Source organism: Mytilus californianus, unplaced genomic scaffold, assembly GCF_021869535.1.
Source record: "Mytilus californianus isolate M0D057914Y unplaced genomic scaffold, xbMytCali1.0.p SCAF_5, whole genome shotgun sequence".
Taxonomy (NCBI): Eukaryota; Metazoa; Mollusca; class Bivalvia; order Mytilida; family Mytilidae; genus Mytilus; species Mytilus californianus.
This window is the reverse complement of record NW_026262701.1, coordinates 23,015,063-23,035,841: the sequence shown is the minus strand read 5'-3', so window position 1 is coordinate 23,035,841 and position 20,779 is coordinate 23,015,063. Positions and strand designations below refer to the sequence as shown.

The 20,779-nt window shown below is 31.4% G+C and overlaps 1 protein-coding gene across 6 annotated transcripts in view; it reads left to right on the top strand.

The window, feature by feature from the left end:
• LOC127703040 (uncharacterized) overlaps positions 1-20,779 on the top strand; it is a 925,706-nt gene that overhangs the window by 546,117 nt on the left and 358,810 nt on the right. For all 6 annotated transcript variants that reach the window (XM_052207424.1, XM_052207422.1, XM_052207423.1 and 3 more), the window contains 2 exons: positions 6,890-6,931; positions 20,024-20,050. In XM_052207424.1, the coding sequence (XP_052063384.1) occupies positions 6,890-6,931; positions 20,024-20,050 (69 nt within the window). The remainder of the gene's footprint in view (positions 1-6,889; positions 6,932-20,023; positions 20,051-20,779) is intronic.

Here is a 20,779-nt window from a genome sequence, read left to right as displayed (position 1 = left end):
AATTAAACATGTAACAGTTGTAACAATGGTATGGAGCAGCAGAGGACAGATGCAAGACGGAGGCAATAGCTCTAAGTGACCTAAGAAGGGCGTGCGATTTTAATTATGGCCCATTTTAGTTTTGAAGCTGTCAATAACATTTTCAGGTACGACGTATTCTTCAGGTGGGGAAACTGGTTGGCACCAACCATTCAATGTTTCAGAGTTTGGGCCTGGGAGTTTAGTCCGAGCCATAAAATATTTTTGTGTGGAATGGTACTTATTTTTTGTACCCCCCATTTATGGAAAAGATTAAAAAAAATACTCCCACCTAGAATATGTATTTTCTTCCAAGACCCCTACCTAGAGAACAAAATTAAAAGTTCGTGTATGACAAAGCTGTTATCTAACATATCTAATTTCTGATAAAAATCCGACAATGTGTACCTAGCTTTGTTGCTATTAAAATATAAAATTAAACATGTAACAGTTGTAACAATGGTATGGAGCAGCAGAGGACAGATGCAACACGGAGGCAATAGCTCTAAGTGACCTAAAAAGGGGGTGCGGTTTTAATTATGGCCCATTTTAGTTTTGAAGCTGTCAATAACATTTTCAGATACGACGTATTCTTCAGGTGGGGAAACTGGTTGGCACCAACCATTCGATGTTTCAGAGTTTGGGCCTGTTAGTTTAGTTCGAGCCATAAAATATTTTTGGTAGGCACAATATATATTTTTTTTTTTTTTTTTTTTTGTATTTCTAATATACATTTTTTTTTTCAATAGGCAAATGTTGGGCAAGATGATATACTCTCCTGTGTATCAAAGCCAGGTTTTCCCGCAAAATTAGGGGTTTTTTTTTCATTGAAAATTTACAATGCCACCCACGCAACATGCGCAATAAAAATCTAATTGTCTCTGCCAAACTAAATATTTTTCTAGGGATCGCATAGTTTGGATTCACCCACACATATTTTTGTGGGGAGACGGCATACAAGGGAGAGTGGATACTTGAAGTTATTATAAATTGTATTCAACAAAATATTATTTTGACATCAGGGAGAAGTGGGGATCCATATAATGCTTTTCATGCAATACCTGTAAATTTAGAAGTTTTATAATTTCATGGAGCTTCCTTTCAAAACGAATTTAGAGTTAATTTCAGTTACCTGAAAACCCACAGTGAGTCTTGCAGAATTTCAAAGCCATATGACAAACAAGTCTGTTCAGACTAGTACAATTCATATTAATATAAAATGACAATATAATAACACCCTCCCTCCTCCCCCCCCCCCCCCCCCCCCCATAAAAAAAATGCATAATAAAAATAAATGTATGTAAAGTAAGTATAAAGTATTTGCAGTTTCACTCTTTCCTCAGATAGTATGCATTATCTAAATAAATTTAAATGGCACTCCAATCTCAGCTGTTCAGTGAAGTCATTAATTTAGGGATTTCCCATATTTTCCCGCCAAAAAGCACATGGCTCCCAACAATGTAAACACACAATTTTTGGATGTGACCCTGACTTGTTTGCAGGATTACTGTTTCTATTAATTTAATTTGGATATAGATATTCAATTTAAGGTACAGCCAAGCATTTGCAATTACAGTTTGCATATGATTTTTTATTTTCTATTTGAAGAAACTTGGTCATACGATGTTCGCCTTGTTCAACCATGTGAATGTAAATAAATGTGAATGGGTAAACCCCGAGGATTTGTATGTTGTTCATTGAAGATGGGAGTACAGGATAATTTTTTCTTAGAGTAGCAGGAGCATTGAGCACTGTGTCAGGATCGGGGAGATAACTCCGACTCCGAGAGATAACTCTTCCTGCTTCCGGCTCGTCGCGTTTGACAGGGACACAAACGGACGCTTAAAATAAGTGGTCTGCATACTTTATTTGCATTCAGACGACCTTTTCATGAGAATATTCCTTCAAAACAGGGGGTACAATATGTTTAACCTATCATTCAGAAACCCCCCACCAACAGAAATGAATTTAAATTGGGACCACCACCCTCCAGAATACAATTATGTTGATAACCTTCCACCTATTGACCAAAATATCGTCGGCGTTCCGCCCCTCCTATTTGAATTTTAATTGAATAGCCCTAAGATAAGGCCTGTACCAAATCTCTAAATTTGTTACAAGTAAAATTCATTTATTTTGTTACAAGAATTATGGTAACGCTCTTGTAGAAATGAGTTTTTGATACGTCCATCAACGAAATAAGGACATTAAGAAATCACGTTGTCTGTCTCACCTGTCCGATCATATCTTGATTTACTGAGATTAACTTCAAATGCGATCCAACGTTTTGACGTGCCTAAGATGTAAATAAGTGGTAATGTATATTGTGCTTGTATGCTTCTTGTTTATACTTTTTTTCCATTTTACTAATACAACTATTGTAGTCAACAGTTTCCCTAAAAGCAGGTTTTAAATTAATAACATTGGCAGAACGGCTTTATCTAAAGTAGAATAAAAGATACATACTATGACAAACGAGACGATTTTAATTTTGAAATTATCAATTTCCCCCACTGCTGTACTTCTACTTTTGACATTTTTACCTATTATGTCTGTTTGTTTTGTTCACACTTTTTATCAATATAATGGAATTTTTATGCAACTATCATACAAGTGAGAGGTTAAGCTAGCTATAAAACCAGGTTTAATGCACCATTTTCTTCATAAAAAAATGCCTGTACCAAGTCAGGAATATGACAGTTGTTTTCCATTCGTTTGATGTGTTTGAGCTTTTGATTTTGCCATTTTATAAGGGTCTTTCCGATTTGAATTTTCGTTGGAGTTCGGTATTTTCGTTAATTTACTTTTTTTTCGCATTTGTTGAGAAATAAAATGAGCACGTTATAATAAGATATAATTCCATCCAAGTATTTATTTGTTAGTAAGCGTGTGTAAGATTCAAATCAACGCTTTTCGTCAGTTCAATTTGGGTACTGTGACGTTATATGCATCAATTGCATAACGATTTATTCATTAGTTGTTAAAAATACATGTAATTATATTGACATTTTTGTCATTGTTACGCTAAATGTGTATAACCAAGTAATAGAAAACATGGAAATAGCACATTGTTACAAGAAAACCTCGAAATCTGTGATTGGTCAAAAGAAATTATACCTTGAGATCACTGAAATGAAAACATGAATTAAGAATGTGTTACTTATCGTTCAAATACAAGACGCAATATTTCAAATTAACATATTCCAAGTATTTCAAAAAAATGTTTTAACGTTATAAAATAAAGTGATTTCCTTTTTCTTTGGTAAAGTGTTACACTGAGTACAAAAATTGCACCCAATAGCAAAAATAGCAGCAGCAATCTTACAAGTTTTTTTAGAAACTTAACAATTTGTATTTTTTATGATTTGACATTATGCACGTTTTTCGACATAGCTAAATACATTTAAATATACACAAAACGTTCACAGTGTATATCAACAGAAAAAGTATCCACTGGAAAAGGTAAAATCTACTGAAAATTCGCGCTACGACGTCCACAAAATGTCAACTTGAGCAACTCAAATATGTGACAGGCATCCATTTCTTCTTGCTCGAAGGGTAGGCATTTCTTGCACCACATGTGGAACCCATCGTGTTGCTCATGTAAGTACAAACCCATTGATAAGTCTTATTCTGTAGGTCTCATTCTGTAAAAAGAAGATGGGATAATGGTTACGAGAATCGAAACATATCATCGTCATATGAGAAACAAATGTTCAATGACGATCAACCAACTCTTCAGTAACGATTTCAACTTCAACACTTAGAACTCTTGATTGAATAGCTACCTTGTAAGAAACAACTCTCTATCAAGGACATTATGATGGGAAATGCAAACTCTCGAATATTGTATCTACTGGAAGATTTATATCCATATGTTAATTTGTAAATGTTTATCAATTTTCCCACAGGATATAACTATGCCCTTGGAAAAAAAGCAGCACAGAGTTCAACATTGCATTCAAAATATGCTGCTTCAAAAGCAGTTGATGGAAAGGAAAGCACGTTTACACACACAAAGAACGAAAACAATGCATATTGGAGTGTTGATTTGGGAAAAACAGTTAATGTGAAACAGATCAATATTATTAACAGAAAAAATTGCTGTGGTAAGGAGTCAGAAACATATATTTGTGATAAGATTCAAAATAATTTCGCGTGAGTTAGGTAAGAGTGTTTACTTTTGAACTTTTTAAAAGCAACACTATTTTAGACATTTCTATATATGACAATAGGTAAATCATCAAACTATTATCTTAATTGATGTTTAGTACTTTTTATGATCTTCAGAAAAAATCTTAACATTATATCATTTAATAATGAAGTGTTGATTCATCGAAAATAACACCTTCAAACAAATTAAAACCATTTACAGAAACTTTGACTGTCGAAAGAAGTCAAATGCTATAAAGTGATAAGATGCACATAGATTTTGTCAGGATATTAATAATTAAATACAATACTGTCTTGGAATAACAATTTCCTAACTGAGCCCTTGTGATAACTTTGCTTGGAAAAATAGTCACATTTAATGAAAGTACGATCTATTTTGTTTTTAATGTCACTCTGTCTAATGTCAAGAACAAAGAAACTAAAAAAGACTGAAATTTGAAAAGCGGTTTCATTGGCTAATAAAGGTGTCAGACCACCAATGTAAAATCTCTATCTATTCAATCAAATTTTCCAATTTTAACAGCTTTTTAGATATTTTACCTTAAATTTAACTTCATAGAAAGCAGGTATATCCTGAATTGTATCAACATTCTACATGCCAATGTTTAACCAATGTTTAAAGTCTTGTAATGAAATACTACTGTTTGGAAATCAAGTACTACTAAAAATAACTCCTGGTTTTCTGGAAATCTTAGATATAAATAAGAAGATGTGTGTATACTAGGGAGCGCATTAATCCTCAATTTTTAATGCAAACTCATGGAGAAGTATATTTTTGCTCAAAATGGTCTACATATATTTTTCTTTCACTAAAAGTTTCATTTCTGCAAGTTTGTTGATTAGTTTAAGTAAACAATGACATTATAAGCACTTTTTTTGTCAGGGAAGGGCTACTTTCACATATGTTTCAAATTGAAGTGAATGTATTGGTGGTCTTGACACCTATATGGAATAACAACCTTTCTTCGATATGGGGTCATATATTTTAAATGAATGAAGAGGACGATACATGTTGATTTTCAGGTCATTTGATCGACAATGAAGGTCATTCGTGCTAAGAATTGATTTCCATAACCAGATATTACTGTCTTAAATGATATTTAATATGGAGGAGAGGGGTATTAGAGCTAGCTCACTAACATTTCTCTAAAATGTTATTTGTACGCGTCCTAAATACGCCTGAAATATTCTCCACCGGATGTTAAATAACCAACTATAAATCAACCAATGAACAGTCATAATAAGGCTTCTCTGAAAGTTCTTGACTTTTCAGTTGTTTCATAAAAAGAAACATGGATAGAGAACTGTAAAAAAATCGTATTTTTTATTTGTGAAAGTACTCCCTTCTGTTAAGGGAGAGAGGCATATTTGGTTCTTAAACTCCATGTTATTCATTTCAGCAATTCAAGTATAAATTTGATGAGAGAAAAAATGTAAAATCTCTCATGAATAGAAATTTTACAAGTTCTGACATTTAACAACAGCAATGATGTCATATATGACGACACAAATGAGCAATCGTACGATGAAACTCATAGTTTTGACTAAATTTTGGAAAATATTTGCAGATTTTGCATGAACCACCGTAATTATCTGGTAGGATGTGTGTCTTGTCAATTTCCATATTTTTATGACCAATTTATTTTTTGTGGACGTGTGTGGTCAGTGTTTTTCAACAGGAAATAGACCTTTAATGTGAGTTAAACGGGGGAAAAGATTGTTAAGATTTGATATCACAGTCTTATTTAAAGCTAAGTTTGGCCCTTTCGTTGCCCTTCCTCTTTAAAGAAGTCATGAAAAGTTTTATTTCTTTTGGTCAAAAACAGACATTAACCGCACTATTGCTTTTTTTAAATAGAGCAAAAGACTTTATTCTAATGGGATCGTTCTTCTTGATAAAGACTTCTATTTTTTTTTTTAAATTGTAAAATTGTCTGCTTTGTTTTCAGCCTTCATAATGAATAATGTACCTGTGCAGTCAAGAATCGTATTTATTTTTCAAATAAAACAAAGGAAAAATCAACTATATCATAACCTGGTAATCGAATACAGCTTTTTTAGAATCTGGAATTAATCTTCCTGTTGATGATCAATGAGACAAATATACTTTAGGAAAAATTTAAAAAAAATTGGTTTTGAAGTAAAATGTGTTCGATACTGAAATGTGTGTCATTACAAGGAGTGTACTAAAAGAGGGACGAAAGATACCAGAGGGACAGTCAAACTCATAGATCGAAAACAAACTGACAACGCCATGGCCAAAAATAAAAAGACAAACAGACAAATAATAGTACAGATAACACAACATAGAAAACTAAAGACTAAGCAACACGAACCCCACCAAAAACTGGGGGTGATCTCAGGTGCTCCGGAAGGGTAAGCAGATCCTGCTCCACATGTGGCACCCGTCGTGTTGCTTATGTTACTAGCTATATTGAATACAATCGGTGATATGATGATTGGCACTGACAGATTGAAGTCTTAGAATTCCATTTTTGAACAATTGATATAGATTCTTGATATTGATAATTTTCAGGTAATCGGCTGAAGAATATAGCGGTTACAGTTGGACAAAATCGTCATCAGATGAAACTTTGTAGTAATTTCAAAGGACCTGGTAAGACTGGACAAGTAATAATGTTAACATGCAAGAGCCCAATCTCAGGCCGCCATGTGAAACTTTTGAGAAGCGGTAAAGGTTATCTCAGTTTAGCAGAAGTTCAAGTGATAGGCCATACAGGTAAACATTTAGATGTTTTTTTTTTTTAAACTAGCTTCTTTCTGGTTGTATGTTTGTATTGAATTTCGTTTCTATCGAAAAACTGTCAGTTAAACAAAAAACAGAAAATCCTATAACTTTACTGTTGAATTTTTTTATAAAAAAAAAAATACGTCTGTAGATTATAAGCTAAATATTGATCTTTGCATCGTTGAATAGTTTAATGTATAAACAATATCAATAAGCAGATGTGGTATGATTGTCAAAGAACCAATTTTTCCGCGACAGACCAAAGGACATACAGATGGGTAAAGTCCTTACCTGATCATCTAGTTAACTTGATGACCAGACTTTATGACTGGTGGAAGTTAACTTGGGACAGGAAAAAACAGACATTTAGCGGTTACAGGATTTATGACTGCTCCGATCGGTTCTAGGACAGAATTCATAATAACTTAAAAAGAAGACTTGATCTGGACTGCTCTGTCGAACCAGACCTGTTCTTATAAAAGTTAACTTTGGTCTGGTCTGCTCCAAGATAAAGTTAACATGATATAAAGTTAACTAGTAAACAGGACTGCTTTGATTGATGAATATCATTTAAATATCATCACACTCATGTATCAACAAATTTAGTAAAAGAAATATATCCATAGGACCGATCAAAAAGCAGACCTGACCCATAACTGGTCTGTCAAATAGCAGACTTGTCCACAGGATAGGTTAACAGATCTGATCTGGTCATGTTGTCCTGTCCACAGGTCTGGTCAAACTGACCTGTTCGCAAGTCTGCTCTGGTCTGCAGCAGTCCCAAAAATGTAGACGTAGGTCTGTTGTGGTAAGGATAACGTTAAATTGCAGGTCTGCTAAAATTTTCTAAAGTTAACTTCAGGTGGATCAACACTAAATATTTCTTGAGATAGATTTTTTTTTATATTTTGTGTAAATGCAGTTGATGAAATGCTCTTGTGAAAAAAACAATAAGAATTTGGGGTCACCGTCCTCGTTTGGACAGTATCTTGATCCAAATTATTGTGTATTTTCGAGGTTTTTTACATAGATATTACAGGGAAATGGGCAATTGTATCCTTTTGCTAGTTGAGAAAAAAATTCTATGAGATAGATTTTTCTTATTTTCTTTAAAATTGTAGCCAAGATATAGATCTAAAAGAAAATAATAAAAAAACATAGGGTCACCTTGCATTTTGAAGAAATATTTCACCTTCTGCTTGATTTTTTCGAATTTTCAAGAAGGAGAGATAACTCTCCCCAAATTTTCATTGAAAAAGATAGTAAGAAATACTCATGATAAATAGAAATAGAATAGGTCAACTCTCAGTCCTTATTATTATTTGCAACACTTTTGTGTAACATATTTCTGTTACAAAAATCATGGCCATAGTAACCAAGGATATCACCATAGCAACCAAATCAATCAATCAATAAATGCACTTGGAAATTATAAAACTGAAGAGAAACATGTAAATTTGAGCACGTTTATGTAGTCCGATAAGTCAGTATTGCCATAAATGATTTCACAATCTTTACGCACAGTGCAAAATTCTATTGAAGAAAGGCTCCATGAGTTATTTTGAGATATCTCGACCAAAATTTGTGTAAAAAACATTTTTTTTAATACAAAATTACAAATTTTGAGAAACATTTTTTTGTGCTTGAATTTCAACCGAATTGATATACAAGTTACAAAATGTTATAAAAATTTGATTTTCCACAGCAAAAAATAATTTGATCTTGTAAATTTTCCGTCTCAGTTTTTTTTTTAAATCACAAATTTAATGCTTTTAATAAAAATTGACGTACAGGTAGAATAAGATATTCCAAATCATATCCAGGTGTAAAACAACCTTTCTGACCCCGTCAACTGGACTTGCTACGTATGTATTAGTCTCTTCACGTCTCATATAAATGTGCAAGTGGTTCTCTAGTTGTCATCTCCTTACCTTTTTTCATGTCAGTCTTCTTATGTTATGTTTCTATATTTTTGAATAATCTTAAATTAATAATCTTAAACACCACAGAGACTGTGACTTAACACACACATATACATATATATATAATTCGTCTAAACATTAACCCAACAATGTTGGATCTGTAAATTTGCTTTCGCAAATGTTTTGTTCTTCCCTCGCTGGTATTCGAACTCATGCTACTGAGATATCGTGGCACCAAATCGCCTTGCACTATGCCCAACGCGCTAGACCACTCGACCACCTAGGCTCTACAATAATAAAGCTTTGGGTGGCCGAGTGTTATCTTTCCTCGTCAGTTTTAATCTAGCGTCGTAACACAGTACATAATATATAATGCATGAAGATGGAATTGTTACAGATCATCTGAATTATCTATATATATTTTAATTCGACAAACTGGTTCTCAATAAGTTTTGTTGTTAAAATATACCAAGGTTAACATTTCAAATTTTGAAATGTTAAACCACACAAAAACAAAAAAATTATCGACAAAAATTCAATGTCATGACATTTTTAGAACTTCTAAAAATATGAACGTGTAGGCCAAAATATAGATATTTAAGTCATAATTTACTTTTTGTTCTTCTTTAGACAAAAAGTCGGCACATCAGTATAAAATTTAACCGTAGAATTCAAACAACTCTTCATTAGAGACAAAATGGTGTAGAAGTGAGCAACTATAGGTCACCGTACGGCCTTCAACCTGATACTTTTTTGTAAAATAACAAAATATCATGACGATATATCAAACTCTAAATAACTATCATAGGGGGGGTTTATACATATACTAATTCCTCATCCTTTATATGTCTATTAGTTAAATATTAAAGCACATTCACTATGTAACCATTGTTGAGAACATATTATTCTAATTGATCCATTTGAACGAAAGAAATTTCAAATAAAAATATTTTATAAAATATTATGTTTCAAATTAGGTGTTAAGCAAGCCACAATTAATCAATATACAAAGTGAAAATTGTATGTATATAATATTCTCCCCTTTCTTGTATGATCTTAAAGAAAAGAACAATATTTGCAAAAATGAAAACCCAATCATCTTAAAATATTATAGATCTCTGGTTACCTTATGTTTATAAAAAGGAGTTAGCAAGTTACGACAGATCTTCATTTTGACAATACTGAGGAAAAACTTATTTAGGGCATGAAACATAGTGTTAATACCAAAAACATGTCTTCTAGATGTCTGTTTGGGGTTTTGTTGTTTGCTTGCTGTCTCATTGATGTATACCCCCTGCATCTCCTTTTATTCATAACTGTCCCGTATTAAGATATGCCTGTTCACTACAAGACACACCCCTAAACGTAACATAGTAAAGTGAGTTTATGATTTAGTAACTTTTAACAAACACGTAAAATAAAACTAACGCATCAGCGTTTCAATGGTTTAATTAGATGACTTATATTTTATCTCTTTCGTTCAAATTATGGGAAGACCTTACAAAATTTAAAACATGGAGATCTTTATGCCAGTAGTTCTTTTATTTGCTATCAAATTTTCTTCTTTGCTATTCAATGATCATAATTATTTTATAAATTCCATTCTTACATCCCAACTTTGTCGATCTAAATTAAAATTATATATGTCCATTTCATAATAACCGAAAGAACTTGTATTAAGTTGGCAAAATCATGTAATTCCATTTTGAGGCTATAACAAAAAAAAGCCTAGATTCTTATCCCTATGCATCTGATATTTGGCTATATTCTTTCTTTTTGGTAACAGTTTTCAACCCACAAAATTGATGAAAAGTTAAATTGAAAGCCGAAAAAAAGTCAATTTGTAGGGCATGGTTCTTTGAAATATCCAAACAGTTAAGGATGTATTCTTCTGACGTTTCAGTCTCGTTGAAATCTCGTTCTGGAATTATTTCCAAAACATGTGATACAAGTGGAAAATATCAATGAATTTAAAAAATGTTATAATCAAACTTAACTCTGTAAAAAAATTGTGAATTTACAATGAATTATTATAGTTTTTGAGTAATCAATTTTTAAAATTTTATTACCAATCAAGTCAGTCTTTTTAGCCAACATTTTGAGAAAATGGGTGAGGGGTACAAGAAATGATTTTACCTAAAACATGTACATCCCATATCACTTTTTTTCTTTTCAAATTTCTTAGATATGTATTTTTTCAATCATTTAAAACAAAGAAGTCGAAATAATATGCATTTTGTTCTTTAAGCAGAGAAAAATCACAAATTTACAAAATTGACAGCATGGTAAATTTGACACAAAAAAGCATCAAAATATGATAAAACTTTCTTATATCAACACCTACCTTTAGTTCTTTAAGTTAAATTTATTCAGATTGATCCACTTCATCTTTATTGAAAGTATGAAAAAAAGTTTAATTGTGAAACTGTGATTTTTTTCACGAAAATAGCCCAAAAATAGGTAAACATTGATGAAAAATGGGAAAATCATCAAAATTGGGTACTTTCAAAAGGCCGTAGCAAAAAAAAGAAGTGCACCACCATATGATTTTTTTTTACAGTCATAGAAACCCAAAAATCAGGTTTAGAAAAAAAGTTTAATTCTAGAAATTTTTGGCTCCTCAGGGGTGTACATCCAAAATGTTCTCCTCGCTGTCGACTGACAAGACGGATGAAATCTAAAATAATGGCGAAGTAAGAATAATTGAACTTTACTGAAAATAATAATACTTATATGGGATTGATGGCATACGTGAACGTGAACATATTACATGTTACATCACAAAAATGATAAAAAAAAAGGAAAGAATTATTGTGCAGCCAATCTATTAATTCATGGCATATTGTTTAGTTGCTTGTGTAATGATTTTGATACGACGTTCAATTAATGAAGATATAAAATTGTAGAATACGATACTATTCAAGACTTCGACACTTCACTTCTGAGTTTTTACTACAAAAGAGTAGATATCTTTTTTTTTTAAGTATTTTGTTTCTATAATAAAACCTTCTTTAAGTTAAATATATTTCAGCAAATATCAAATATATTTCAGGAAATCAGACTTTGATAGTATGGAAAAAGAATTTTTGCAATCAATAACATTTTACACTATGCAAATCGATAAAACTATAATCGTTTTACAAGCCGTTGACTGTATAACACTTAGGGTATTTTCAAGTACCTGCAAGTTAGTTTATTTCGACGTTTCACACATCAACGTCAATTATAACACTCTTTTTGATGACGTCAAATGCAGTAACGGTACATTTTGAAAATAAAATAACAATGTTTTTGTAATGTCAACTAAGTAATCATTTGTGTTTACAAAGTCAAATACATCAATAAAGGTATACTAGGTCAGGAATGTGTATTCAAAATGTACAGAAAATATGCATTTTACCTCGAAAAAATTAGGGTATTTCATTTCATTATGAAAGCTATTTGGGACTGAGAGGGTTAAAGAATTTAGACTCGACTCAAGGCCTTGGATAATAAGATTAATTTCAAAGATGAATAATCTACAATAGTTAAGAGGTATGAGATATCAGTAGTGTCATAAATAACGTTTTCATCACCTCTGGTATTTGATACATTTATAAGGTCAAACAAAAATCATGTTCTTTTCTAATTTTGATTTAGTCTTATTTTTCTGATGCGGTCTTTTCGGAATGAATCAGACTTACTTATAGGTTTTTTGGTTGAAAATTTGCCCTTTGACGATTTGTACATTTCAAAAATACATTTTACGGAACTGCGTTTTTATCGACGCTGCGGGTTTCCGGTAGAAAGTCGTAAACATGAAAAGCGTTGGAAATAGGTCTTTATATATTAATGATAAAATTTTTGATCATTCTTAAAAAAAATAAATCGTTTCTTTAATAAAAAAAACATATTTCCTTAAATAAATCCACAAATAATATTTCAACATCTTAGACTGACTTGCGGATCGTAGTTTCGCAAGTTACATGCGCGGTGGTATTCAAATGACTTACCTTAAGTCATAAGGACTGCTCTAAGTTATCTTTTGAAAAGGTTAGGACTGCACCCATCTGTAGAAGTTAACAACTACGAGTCTCCGTACGGCCTTCAACAGTGAGAAAAACCAATACCGCATAATAAGCTATAATAGGAATGTCAAAGGTATAAAAATTTAAACGACAAAACGAATTGCCTCATGTATGTACAAAACAATGCAGAAAAACAAATATGATATATGGCAACAAACGACAACCAATGAATTACAGGGTCCTGGCTTGGGACAGGGACATACAGAATGTTGCGGGGTTAAACACATGTTTGTTGGCTCCAAACCGTTCCTCTAACCGGGAGCAGTGGTGTAACAACACGAAATAACAACAAACTATAAAAATCAGTTGAAAAGGACTTAAAGTCATCAGATCGATGCAAAGAACAAAAAACAAAAAAACAAAAACACAAACACAAAATACATAATACAAACCTGCAAATACTTAAAGTCACTGAAACTAGTTCCAAGCACATATCAACTAATGAAAAATTATGTTTCTAATACTAAAATATCAATCAGTTAACATCCAACTTCTAATGTATATGGTATTAAGACGTCATTTACAGTCAAAGAAAAAACACGACCTCTTGCAATGCCTAAATATAGTGTAGCGTGTCAATGGAGAAAAGGGCAGAAACACAAATACACCGAAACCTCTAAATATATAAACCCAAACGAAAACCTAAACTACCTTACTCCCTATCTAGATCTAAAACGAAGGACAACAGACCTATTTTTCGAGAAGTGATTCCTATGTGTCTTAGGATCAAGCCTAAACTCCTATTCAATTATTTATAGTGAATGTTACGGGTCTTCTTGAGACTGATATCACAAATATATACCAAACAATTCAGAAGTTGCAAATACTTTATTTTGATATTATATATATTATAACCACACATAACAGTAGCAAATATTTGAGATCAAAATTACACAATGTAGTCAAGCTCAAGACCAATAAAAAGAACTTGCAAATTTATCAATACTAAGTACACTTTTAGTGAATTTCTAGACAGTTGCGTAGGGTATCCTTTAAGAGATTGATTCAAGTACTACATAAATACTCATAAAGAGTAAAACAATATCTGCTATGATGTTCTCTCGTTTGTTGAGAATACGAGCAGATTTAAGACAAAATATTAGATACTCATTTATCAAAAGTACATCAGACCTCACGGGACAAAATATTAGATATTCATGTATTAAAATGCCTCTTACCTCACACTAAGTATAGTGAGACTTAATTTAATAAATTATGATGTTCTATGAAATGAAGGGGCAAATTTTGTTGAGACAGTGTAATAGCTTTCACTGGCTAACAACTAGTGTCTAAAATTGTCCAAACTTGATTATTACAATATTTCGTTAACTGGTAGTTCAATGATTCAGTGAAAGCTTTGATATAAGCTTTGATATAAGTTTAAGTTCATCATTTGCCAAACTTGACCTATACAATAAAATGTGAAATTCAGTAAAGATAATAATATCAAATAAAATTCTATATACAATCCTTTGTTGAACCTGTGTTTAAGCTTCCTTTGACTAAAAACGATTGTCTCAAATTTTGACCAAAAGAAATTGACAAAAGTTGGCAAGAATTATATGTCTGTTCATTATTGTTTACTAACAAATGTCCCTTTTTTTTCAAAACTATCAAATGTTTAATATCTTACTAACAAGTATTATATCTTTGACTAACAATTACTTGTATATGTTGCTCTAATTCCAATTGATTGACTAATAAAGTTGTGTTTTTTTTTAAAAAGAATCTATGGAAATTTGTACTAGTTTCCTTCGCTAGTAATGTGCATTTTCATGTGTCTCACTGTCTGAAAACCCCACTTAAAACGCTCAATTTTTGTAAAAAGCCTTTGCTTTAAATTTACTGGATTCCTTACCAGTAACATAAATAAAATATATTTCTAAATTTAGTTGGATTATTGGGGTTACATTGGCTTTAAATTGTTCAATTACATGAAAACAAATAATCGGCCTCGGCACAGTGATTCGTCAAAAAGTATTAACAATTTACTTAATTTCTAAACAGGAAAAATATTTGTAACGTAATCTCTATGGTTTATGTTTTTCTAGATAGATGTAAACCATCATTATAAAAAAATAGTATTTCCATAATATTGCTAGTTTCCTCAAGTGTCTTCAAAATGTGGGTAGAATTTGCGTAAATCGTTTTTAAACAATTATGTATTCTTTAAATGTTCCTAGTTTTGAACGTCTTTGGCCAGAATGACGTCAAACTCGCGTTTTGGGGTTTTAATAATTGTACTTAAAATCAGTGCAGTTTTTTGGCAGTTTTCGTGCAATTTTCAACCACGCAATTGCAAGTTTATCCAATAAACCAATGGAAATCATTAACGATTTGTCCCTCTTTGACCGCTATGAAATGTTTATTTTTATAAAATAATTGTACAAAATGACGCTTAAATAACTTCATATTTGTTGAAATGTTCGTTCCGTTATGTAGAATATAATAATCATCAAAATTATTTACGATAAGCTAAAAATAATCGTGACTTTCCGTAAATGTTAAACCAATCAAAACGCTTTAGTACCGTTATGAATATGGCGCATAACTATGCAAGGTGCTTGCCAGTCAACGAATTCATCGACAAATATGTAGTCGAACAAAATGTTCTGACTTAAAACTTGTAACTCCCTATACCAATATGACTTGAGGAAGCTTTACAAAAAAGTAAGTTCGTAAAAAATGTACATACGAGTGAAAAACATCACTCGTTCAATGAAAGTAATAATTACGGGGGTCGTCTCATAACAGCAAATAACAATTGCAATTTCAATATTTCCCAAAGTAAATGCTACAACATAATAAAAATGACTGGTATTATGGTATTATGATAATTAATCACTCAGTTCATTTATAAGATTTTAGTTTTGGTCAGCTAAATGTATACGATGTATTTGAATTACAGTTTGATTTAGAAGAAATACCGACATAGCTTGATAATACAATTAATTATCTAATTACTACCACAATTTTATAATAATAAGTATTGTTATTTTCATTGTTATGATACATGTTATATCAGTATTACAAACCTAATCTTGAACTCTATCCTATTTATGGAAATTTATAGAAATTTAAATGTGACGTCACATTGTGCGTCGATTTCTTCGGCTAACATATAATACGTTGTTCGGCTGTGCCTTTTTTATGTGCTGATTTAGGTTGTTTTATGTATTCGGGTTTATTCTGTAGTTAGTCAACACATCGGTGTTAGCATGTATATCTATTATGTAGTCATTTTTATTTTACTGTTTGCAAAAGTATGAATTATTCTAAATCCTAAGGATTTTCTTATCCCAGGCATATAACCTGTGCCGTATTTGGCACAACTTTTTGAAACTTTTTGTCCTGAATGCTCTTCAAAATTGTACTTGTTTTGGCTTTCGAACTTTTTTGATCTGAGCGTCACTGGTGGGTCTTATGTAGACAAAACGCGCGTCTGGCGTATTAAATTATAAGCCTTGTACCTTTTGATAGCTATTTTTTGTGTGTGTCTATGTCCTGTATGTTCTCCCATTGATTTGTATTGTAGTCCTGTCATGTAATCTTGTCATTTTAATGTTATATTTAACATTGCCATAAAAGCGGGAGGTTTGGCTAGCCACAAAACCAGGTTCAATCCATCATTTTTTCTTAAAATGTCCTGTGCCAAGTCAGGAAAATGGCCATTGTTATATTATAATTCGTTTCTGTGTGTGTTGCATTTTAGTGCTGAGTTTCTGTTGTGTCGTTGTTCTCCTCTTACATTTCATGTGTTTCTCTCAGTTTAAGTTTGTAACCCGGATTTGTTTTTTTCTCAATCGATTTATGAATTTCGAATAGAAGTATACTACTGTTGCCTTTATTTCAGTCATATGATGTTGAATAAAAATCATAAAAATAATAATGAACAGGCATGCACTGATTCCATCTTTATCTCAGTGAAATTTAGGAATGAATGGCATACAAATATAACTTTTTAGAATAGGAAGACATAGTTATAGTTAAATACAATTAACAACAAATTTGTACCCGTCACAATAGGTATCGACAGATTGTAAGTCCGTGAGTGTACATATGTGTATAGCAATAATTTGTTGTTTGATGTTTATCTAAATCAATATTTATACAAAATAAAACTATATTCAAAGATCTAATTACAGTGTTGTATCGGCAATTTAACCTTTTAAAACAAGTTAATTTAAAGGATCGATAAGTTTACTCGTATCGTATCTAAATTTACTGGCTCGGTAAACAACATAATCGTAAAATTTAGAATGCGCTATCCCGTTTGTAATAAGTTGTCTATAAGTACAGCCAAACTTCCAAACCAAATCTTTGTATATATGAAAAAATCCTGACCAGTAAATGCTTTTAGTCACTTGAGGTAACCAAACTCCTTCACTTTGGCGAAGTGAACGTAATTAACTAATCCACAGATTTTTAAAAAAAATTTACATATGGATTCTGCTTGTAAAAATACACAAGAAAATAAAATTAAAAATCGTTTTTGTTTTCTAGATAAAAGCTTTTGAAATTAACAGCATGATACGCCAAAAATACAAAGGATATATAGGGAAAATCATAAAAAATCGGCGGATATTTTTACTTTAACAAGATTTTCTAATTCGTTGGTCCACATAATTTAAAAAAAAAATCGATATACGATTCTAAAATGAACGACGAATCCATTGGTGAAAGGAAAGTCCTTAGCAACCGTGCTAGTTTTCAATCTGTATCCTGTGGAAGTTTGATTTTTAGCGGAAAAAAATAAAAATATTCGGCGACGTTATTGATGTCTACTGTAACGTCACCACATCTTCTACTCTATAACGCTATTATACCGTACAGTGTCTTAACAAAATCGTGAGTGTGTATAACCAATTTTTCTAATTTTTGCAATTTTTTAAGCGTTATCAATTTTTAAGAAAATAAACTGAAGAATTTTTTAGGATATTTCTGCTGCCAAAAAATAAGCTAATTGGCAAAAAAATTATAATGCAAGTGAAAGAAAATAACTGTAAAAACTTTAAAACTTTTCTTAATTAGACAGGGTTCCCCATCTTTTTGAAATGCTTGCATTTTCCTTATTTCTATGAACCAAATATCGAGTTTGAAATTGTCCCGGTTAACACAGCGTTGACAAAATGATTCTATACATATTTAAATAACCGGTTATAATATTGGGATCGCGTATACACGTCTTTGTTAAAAACTTATTTCTGCATGTTTGTATTTAAAAAAAGTAAATAAAATCTGCATTTTTTCATCCTCACCAATTTCCTGTCTCGATCGCTTTCCCTTTTCTTTAACTACACCACAAAGAATGATATGATGTTTGCTGGAGTTTCTGTAACAAAGGAAATAATTTCTTGTACCATTATTTGTTAAATATCCACATGGACGACTCCCAAAAAAAAAAGGACAACTGCATAGATCTGCAAATTGTCTTCAGAATTTTTATGACTGTAATAAGGTCAAAAGAAGAACCTGCAAATGAATTTCAGCAAATAAAACAGATCGGAGTTTTTGATATAACTTCCCGTCGCACAGATCATTCCCAGTGTTATGCCTTAGCATTGTGTATATTGTAATGTTATAGCATTGTGTAAAGTGTAATGCTAATGATATGCTATAAATGTACTGGTGTAATGCTATAAATGTACTGATGTAATGCTATAAGAATGTACCAAGGGCGATGTTTTGAGAATGTATTCATCCAGCATGATGTTAAAAAAAATGTATATACCTTGTGTAATTTTATTAGAATGTACTTAGTGTAATGCAAGGAGACTGTTCAGTTTACCTAGTGTAGTGCCATACGAATTGTGCCTGTATATAATGCAAATGAATTGCTTTTTGTTAATATACGGTGAAAATGAGTAGATGTGGTATGATTGCAAAAGAGACAACTATCTGCCACAGTTTTTAAAAGGTAGATCGGGTGTCATTTTTGTGAGCGTCCGTTCAGTTCATGTTGCAAAAATACTTTTTTGTTTTAAAAATATTTTGCCAAGTATCATTCAACATACAACAAATACATAAAACTTGAAATTTAAAGATTGAACTATCAAAAAATTTAGTGTCGTAAAGTACATTTAAAACTTTTGGGGATTTCTTCAAGAAAATAAGGCCCGTGACCCCTAATTTTTATTTAATATTCCAGAAGTATTAATGAAAAGTAATTCTCTCATCGAATTTTAGCCAATTCCCTCGTTTAATGTTTCCTCGATTACGAAAAAAATAAGTTTCCCTTATATAAACAATATAAAATGATCAAAAGTACGTTAATTTCAATGTTTTATTTCGAAAAAACAAGGTCCGTGATCCCCAGTTTTTATATTGAAATATAAAATAACATTGACCCAGAAGTCTTTTACAGAAATTTAAAACAAATCTATCGTCGAACATTTAGACATTCCAGCTACCTTAAATGAAGTGGACGTAAGCAATCATTATAGGCAACCATACAGCCTTCAACAATGAGAAAAATCCATACCGTATAGTCGGCTCTAAAAGTCCCCAACGTTGTATACATTATTTTCTTCACCCTCTCCACCTTCTACTCCTACCATATACTCTATTGCTTCATAAACTTCACTTAACAATTGGGAATGGTATTCACTACATTTGAATGATACAGAAATAAAAAAGGTTTGATATCAAAATGTTTTAAAATACACAAAAAGACAGATCTGGCAACAAAAAAGACTTTAATGCATATCAATTAAGAAAAAAAATACCTTTATTTTGATACGTTCATCAACAAAAAAGAACATTAAGAAACCTATAACGTTAAAAGTTTTTACAATTTACCTTTGAATATGTGATATTTGAAATATTGCGTCCAGTATTTGGACGATAACTAACATATTCTTATTTCATGTTTTCATTTCAGTGAAAACGACTATATTGTACATGCATTAAAAAATTGAAATGAGAAAAAAAAAAAAAATAGAAAATACATAAAAGTTTTGTTCAATTGTCAAGATACTTTTGTAATATTTTTTTAATATTAAAATGTGTAACATTACAGATTCATTGTTGAGCAAATTTATTTATATTTGTATAGATTATTTTTATAATCGCAATGATTCGATTCTTTATTCCAGGGGAAAATATAAAACCTAAACCAGAAGGTAAGATATATGTAGAGTATCAAAACAAATGTTTTTCAAAAGGCCAGCTAACGTGTAGAGCGTTATGAACGAATAATCATTTGTTTAGTTTTTAAAAGAAATTACAGAATAAAAAAATTTTCCATATCACAATGTTTTAAAATACATAAGCAGACAGAATTAGCAACAAAGAAGACTTTAATGCATATCGATTAAGAAAAAAAAAATTACCAAATGCCTTGATTTATTACAAGTACATTTAATTTATTCAATTTCAAGAATAAGTGGAATGCTCTTGTAGAAATGCATTTTTGATACGTTCATCAATGAAAAAGAACATTAAGAAACTTTTTTCAATTCACCTTGGAATATGTTATGCTTGAAATATTGCGTCCAGTATTTGGACGATAAATAACATATTCTAAGTTCATGTTTTCATATCAGTGACTCATGTAAAATCTGAAAAAACCACAAGGTATGGTATCTTTTGATCAATCATAGTTTTCTAAGTTTTCTTGTAACAATGTGCTTTTTCCATGTTTTATGTAACTCGGTTTTTCAAAGGAAGAGTAACAACGAAAAAAATGTCAACATAATTACATGTTTATTATAAACCTAAATGAAAACATCGTTATGCAATTGATGAATATAGCGTCACAGTACCCAAATTGCACCGAGTACACAAATTGCACACATTTAGCTAAAAAAGCAGCTGGAATCTTCCAAGTTTTCTTAGAGACTGAACAATTT